At 37.1% G+C, this 6,613-nt stretch overlaps 1 protein-coding gene across 1 annotated transcript; it reads left to right on the forward strand.

Annotated features, from left to right (window-relative positions):
* The first annotated feature begins 1,953 nt into the window (after positions 1 to 1,953).
* Positions 1,954 to 5,865, forward strand: LOC106180117 (uncharacterized). Its single transcript, XM_087006079.1, has 4 exons — positions 1,954 to 2,261; positions 2,489 to 2,761; positions 2,880 to 4,736; positions 5,090 to 5,865. Exons 1-4 carry the CDS (start codon positions 1,964 to 1,966, stop codon positions 5,254 to 5,256), a joined length of 2,595 nt encoding a protein of 864 aa, XP_086862205.1. The 5' UTR covers positions 1,954 to 1,963; the 3' UTR covers positions 5,257 to 5,865.
* The last annotated feature ends 748 nt before the right edge of the window (positions 5,866 to 6,613 follow it).

The raw sequence follows: 6,613 nt of genomic DNA on the forward strand, positions 1-6,613 counted from the left end.
TTCAGGTCATTCAATATAGCTCAGCACCGGTCTTAAATTTTATGGGCACATTCGGGACGTGGAAAGCCAAGTATGTAATTAATTCGTCCACATATTATTTAGGCAAGAGTTACACGTATGTTTAAACACTAGAAAACAATCGAAATGTCAAGGCTCGCCCACCATTCGGCTTCTTTCTTTAACCCCCACTCCCTCACACTGGTGTAAAATTTTCAGCGCGAGCTTTTTTTTTATTTTATTTTATTTTATTATTTAGGATTATAATTTCTTTCCACCCGATTGGTTGTCTGGAAAAGAACAGATGAGAGATGTCTTCTCAGAGTTAAAACAAAATCACATGCAGCTGGAGTATGGCAGATAACGGAGGTAGGTGTTGATCATATATATATATATATATATATATATATATATATATATATATATATATATATATATATATATATATATATCGGTGCGTTGGTATACTGTACAGATCTTTTCAAACATATGGGTATTTTGAAAAACGTTTGTTGTATTTATATATAAAATGTACTTTTTTACTCAATCTATCCTAGGAGGGGCGTAATTTTCTCACCGTTTAGACTAATGTTCAATTTTTCTTGTTTGGATAGGGAATCAAGTTAATCTGAAGTGAGTGATTTCTGAACTCTCAAGCCTTTATTAGGTTTTCCTTAGTGTAGCGTTTTTGTGTTTACAATTTTAGATGAAATGCCCAAGCTTTCGGCTTTTATGCCTTTGCCAGGGACTTATACATTTAGTCCTATAGGTTGGGCATTTTTATCCTTTTTATTGTTTTATCAATATTAATGCTATTTATTCTTTAAAATTTAAATTTGTTGAAACATGATCAACACGGTTATTAAGAAATATCCTCACAAGTATCATTCATGATTCTGCACTATCGGCGAATACCATTGAAAGATTTCCAGTATCATCAACTCTGGTCTTTTCAAAGTTCAAACTACTGGTGCAATAAGAAACCATCTGACCGAGCTGAGTTTACTGTTACTGCTATGCAATCATTAGTCAAGACTACACTTGATAACTCTAACTCTGCATATCACATGGATGCCTAAATGATGATATTAAACGATATCAGCGTATTAGCAATACGCTGGGCAGCCCAGAGACTGCCAGATTACTCAAAATTAAAAGCAGCTGCACTGGCTTTCAATTCGAGGCAGAATTTTATTCAAAAATTTGGTTTTCACACATGCTGCATTTTATAATTTAGCTCCTCCTTGTTCACCAGATCTTATTATACATCGTAGTCCTCGGTGAACTCTAAAAGTCTGGCGACAAACTCTTACTGAAACTCCCAAAGCTGGGTTAAAACACAAAGTGCCATAGCATTGTAAATTGCTGCACCGATGGCGTGGATAAGCTACCTATTCAACTCAGACAAATATAATTTCAAAGATCAATTAATTGATTATTAAGAACTTAAAACACATTTTAAAAAAGGCTTATTTATGATTTGTTGGCTGAATTTCTGTTGGGTAAGAAGCTGAAACTAATAATTTAAGTACGTTACAGGGTATTTACTGTTGCTGTAAATGTATGTATACATGCTCGTAGATACCTGTATGTTATTTGTATTATCAGATAAGACTCCAGAAAACAGACTGACCTAGACGCTCTTATCACAGAACGTTCAAGTCACGCCACATTAGTACTCTAGCCCTTAGCTTTTATCACCCTGAGTTTCAGAGATAGAGATCACTGAAAACTCCTTTCTGTTACCAGCATTTCTGCCCCTTCCTAGTATGGGCCTACTGGAAGTGCAAAAGCCGCTGGCATCTGAAACTCAGGGTGCTCCTTATGATATTGCATGGGTTATGATATCGCCTGTTACTCCAATTTTTACCATATACCTTCCATATCTAGCTTTGAAATAAGCAGAATGTCCTTTTTATTTTTCATAAAAATGTCCTTTTTATTTTTCATAGAACATAACACCAGTATGAAAAAGAAAGAAAGAGACCTGTTGGAGAGAAATCGAGTGGACCTGGTGACGGACATATCCGAGCCATCACTCCGCGATATTCTTACTCTTCTTCGCTCTAAAGCTATTTTTACAGTAAATGATTATGATACAGTACTCAGTGAACACACACAGTCTGCCAAGGCCGAGAAAATGTTAGATCTACTGACGACCAAGGGTTCAGAGGCTTTGCACGTATTTAAAATTGGTCTTAGGAATGCCAATCTTCCATTTTTGGCGGACCTTCTCGAAGACGTCGAGGATGAGGATGAACGAGGTACAATAATTATCATACTACATATCATAGTTTCAATATAACAAAAAGCGAGAGAAAGAGAGGGAAAGGGTATCATGTAATATAGGCTACTGTATGAAAGAAGGGGACTGTATAATATAATAATTATATTTAAACTATTAAATTATATTTAATTATAATTAAATTATTATGATTGAATTATCTGATTTTGCTGAGGATTTATGTATTATATAATTTTTTACTTCTAGAGAACTCCAAAACTTTCACTGGTAACAACATTCCTTGGCAGCCGATGCCCGATTATCTCTTTGTGGGTCGGTCAGACGAAATGCTGATACTTGAGCAGAATATGACAGAAAATACAGCTGGCTGTTTGGTGACTATATCGGCCATGGCAGGATGCGGAAAATCATGTCTTGCTGCCCAATATGCTTGGAAACACGACAAGTGGTATAAGGACGGGATATTTTGGATATATTCAGCCTCGGAAGAAACACTAGAGGAAGAGTTTGCAAAACTTTGTAAGTGGGTCCTGTAAATGTATAAGGCAACTTATACTTTACAAGCTTATAAAAAGTACCCTTGAATTACATATGCACTGAACTGTTTTACTTATTTTTATACTTTTGCTCGTTTCAGATGATGTTATCAAGCAGGGTAAGGGGTTTGCCAAGGAGAAAGAAGACATTAAAAAGAAAAGGATTCAGGAAGTGAAGAAGTGGCTGAACGATAAAACGAAGTGGTTGATGGTTTTCGACAGCGCTGATGATGACAGTTTTCTGCGAAGTATTCCTAGAAATTATCTTCCAAAGAAATTCTTCGGTCATGTTATTATCACAACGCGACTTGAAATCGTTCAACTCCGCCGACTACTTGTGCAGTACAAGGACACGGTGAAGCTAAAGAGGTTAAGCACAGACGATTCCATCACGTTCTTAACCAGATACACGGCCAGAAAAGACCAGTCCGAGGAGGAGACAGAAGCTATGAAGGATGTCGTGAATAACATAGCAGGAGGGCTTCCCTTAGCCCTTGCTGAAATGGCTGCCTACGTGAATGAAAAAAACTACACCTTTAAACAGTACTGGGAAACCTGGAAGAAGCTCAAGGATGATCCGACCCAGTTCAAACGGCTTATGACCCAAGTTGAAGATGACAAAGCAATTTCAACCGTCTTTAATGCAAGTTTCCGGTACATCGCGGAGAGGTTTCCATCTGGGCATTACGCTCTCCAGACAGCGGCGTTTTGTAACGCTGGTACCAGCATCCCCTTGAAACTGTTCATTCTAGGCCAAGATCAGCTTCAAGAGGATATCCCAGAGGAGGAACAATTAAAACGTATGTTAAAAGATTCCGCCGAACAAGAAATCAACCTCCGTGAATTGGTGTCAGCAATAAGAAAACATCAGCTGATATCTGTGCAAGACGATGATGATCTCCACAACCTGACCTTTGTTTGGAATCCATTTGTTCAAGATCAAATGAGAGAGTCAATGAGTGATGAAAATAAAATGAAGTGCTTGCGCACCCTTACCCGGATGATGACGGCCATATACCAGCATGGGGAACACGACCACATGGACGTGCAGACGATGCTTCTCCCTCACGCAAAAGCCTGCGTCGCCTACCTGGAGACTAAGCGCATTGGTCACGATGGCGAAGAAAGTACAAATTTTATCAGCTTGCAATTACATATTGGTGCCTGCTATTCCAGAGTGAATAAATTTGAAGACGCCGACAAATGCTTTCAAAAATGCAGAGAGCTTCTCTCCGATCTCGAGAAGAAAATACCAAATAACCTAGAGGCAGCATTGACTCTTGAACGCGGAATACTCGAGCGAAGAAAGGGTTGTGAAATTCTGGCCATAGATTTGCTGGAGTCTAGCTACGGAATGCACAAGCAGCTTGAACAAACCAGTCTCAGGATAAAGTCGGCTACGGCAGAGGCATTAGAAGCATTAATATTTGCCTATGTGGACTGTGGAAATTTTGTTGAGTTAGAGCGAAAACAGTACGTCGCACAGCTAGAAGACACCTTGAAGACAATATCCGCCAACGACAACATCAACTGTAATTTGATAGCACACCTTTACGGAACGCTTGGGCGGTATTATCAAAGTAATCACGCAAAGAAGGATTTTGACCGGGCATTGAAATACTACAACAGGGCGTGTGACCTGAACAAAGGCTCCTATCGCAAGCCCATATACAACACTTGTGTGGCGGAGCTCATGTTTCTCACGGCGGACCCAAGTGATACGAGAACCATCATGGAAGCCAAAGAACGCTGCTTGGAATCCAAAAAGATGTTGGACGAATGGAACGCTCCGAAGCACAGATATCACGCGTGGAATGCGGTCATTCTGGCTGAAATACAACTGGCACTGGGCTATTTGAAGGCAGCGCTGGAGACCATAAAAGAAGGGGAAGACCTTCACGAGCAGGTCTATGCTGGGAGCTGTAACCTGGAGCTTGCTAAACACTTCCGCATTAAAGGTATTTTTAGTTAAGTTAGAAAGAGTTAACTAAAGTAAAGGTTTTAATCAAAGTGCCATACAGTATTTTGTTCAGTTACCACTACACAATTTTTCAGAAAAAATATTTATGTCATATTTTTTTAAATCATTAGCTGCTGTCTTGAAGAAACTATCATAGTAAAGAAAGTGTTGCTGCCATGTATTGGTTCTTAGTTTAATATCTTTTTCGAAGTCAGACAAGTTTAGATGCATTTTTAAATGCATATGATTAAGAAATATATCATTAAGAAAACCATTTGTAAGGGCAGTGTGATTATGATCAAGTGTCAGATTTTGATTAAAAAATTTCTCATATGAACCTACTGTTTTTAGGTCACATATTGAAAACGATGGCCAAAGACGCATCTGAAGTTGCAGAATCTATGTACCTGAAGTACAAGTACACAAAGGAAGAAATAGAAGAAGAAGAAACTAGATTGGACAAATTTGTTCAGAAACGCTCGAAAGTAAATGAGAAGGTCGTGATTGTAGACAAGTAAGAAAGATAAAATAAAAAACGTTTGAAGAGCTAGGCGTGCATATTCCAACCTAATATTGCACAGTAGGTTGCAAGTTATTTTATAAAAGAGTTTCACACGAAATGAATTTGAGTTTTAAACACATTTTTCAATGCTGTGAACTGCCTATAGACATTTGTTATTACTGTTGTTGTTATCGCATCTTAGTCTGAAGTGCATTTCTTAAAAGATACATATAAGTACTGTATATTTATCACATCCAACTAGGTTCAATTGAGACAAAGTTACGAATTCAAAGGTAATTTTAAATGATAAATAGAATTAGTAGGGTCAGTTGTGAGTGTGTGTGTATTCTAACCAATATGTTACAAATAAAAATGAAAAAGCATTAATGGTAAGTAAAGTTCATTTAAATGTGGCATTTACTGTAGATACATTTACTGTATATAGTGTGTTATCTAGTGGTCGGTGGAATGGATGGTATCATGTTGTAGAGTAAATAATTGCCCACAAGCTTTAGGGAGAAAATAGTTGAATAGTTTATAAATGATACAGACCTTGAATAAAGTGGACAAATAATGTGCATAGAAAATGTTAAGTTGGTAAATAAAGATAGAATAGTACAACAAAGACGTCTGGCCATTTTGTTGGAGAACAACTTTAAAGTTGAAAAATACTTGGAAATGCTTGTAGAAGTGTTAGCTAAGATAAATGATATGATTTAATACGACTGTTTCATTGCAAAGGTTATTGTTAATGAAATTATGTTTCAGATAATAAGCAGTGAATAATATGGCTTGCCTGTAAAATAAATTTGCACAGCTAAGACGTTTTGATCAAGGACAAGGCTTTATTTTTATTTTTTTTCTTATTTTTTTTATTATTTATTTATTTATTATTTTTTTTTTGTGAAAACGGTGCCAGGAACCATTCAAATTGGTTAGAAAAGCTTGCAGCGGCTTGGCTTGGAGGCTGGCTGCCTTTTATGCTGTCACAATCTATGTACCTTTGCAAATTTATATAAAATGCGATTTGTAAGCAAATAATTATGAATTTCAGAAAGACAAGAAAGAGAATTCAAAAAAAGAATAAATGTGGTGCCCATTTTTATCATTTAAAGGTTGAGTTTTGTAAAATGCACAGCGTGCGTCGGACGGCTCACCAAATTGGGGCATAAGTTAGGTCAGCACCTGTGCTAATTTTTTGGGCACATTTAGGATGAAGAAAGCCAAGATAAGTAGTTACTCCGTACACATATTATTTTTAATGTAGGTCTACTATTTGTAAAAGAGATAAAAAATACGAGGATTATCTATGCTTACTTCCGGTTTGAGAGTTCAACCCTTGTATTATTTTTAAAAGCGATCCATACACAAAG

This window comes from Lingula anatina, chromosome 2, assembly GCF_051362555.1.
Source record: "Lingula anatina isolate TDL-2025a chromosome 2, LinAna3.0, whole genome shotgun sequence".
NCBI lineage: Eukaryota > Metazoa > Brachiopoda > Lingulata > Lingulida > Lingulidae > Lingula > Lingula anatina.

What these genes read in the sequence shown, in the direction of transcription:
- LOC106180117 (XM_087006079.1), top strand. Translation starts at nt 1,964, where the DNA reads ATGAAAAAGAAAGAAAGAGACCTGTTGGAGAGAAATCGAGTGGACCTG. An exon ending in CGAGGATGAGGATGAACGAG is followed by an intron (nt 2,262 to 2,488) that starts GTACAATAATTA and finishes TTTTACTTCTAG; the next exon opens with AGAACTCCAAAACTTTCACT. An exon ending in TAAACACTTCCGCATTAAAG is followed by an intron (nt 4,737 to 5,089) that starts GTATTTTTAGTT and finishes TACTGTTTTTAG; the next exon opens with GTCACATATTGAAAACGATG.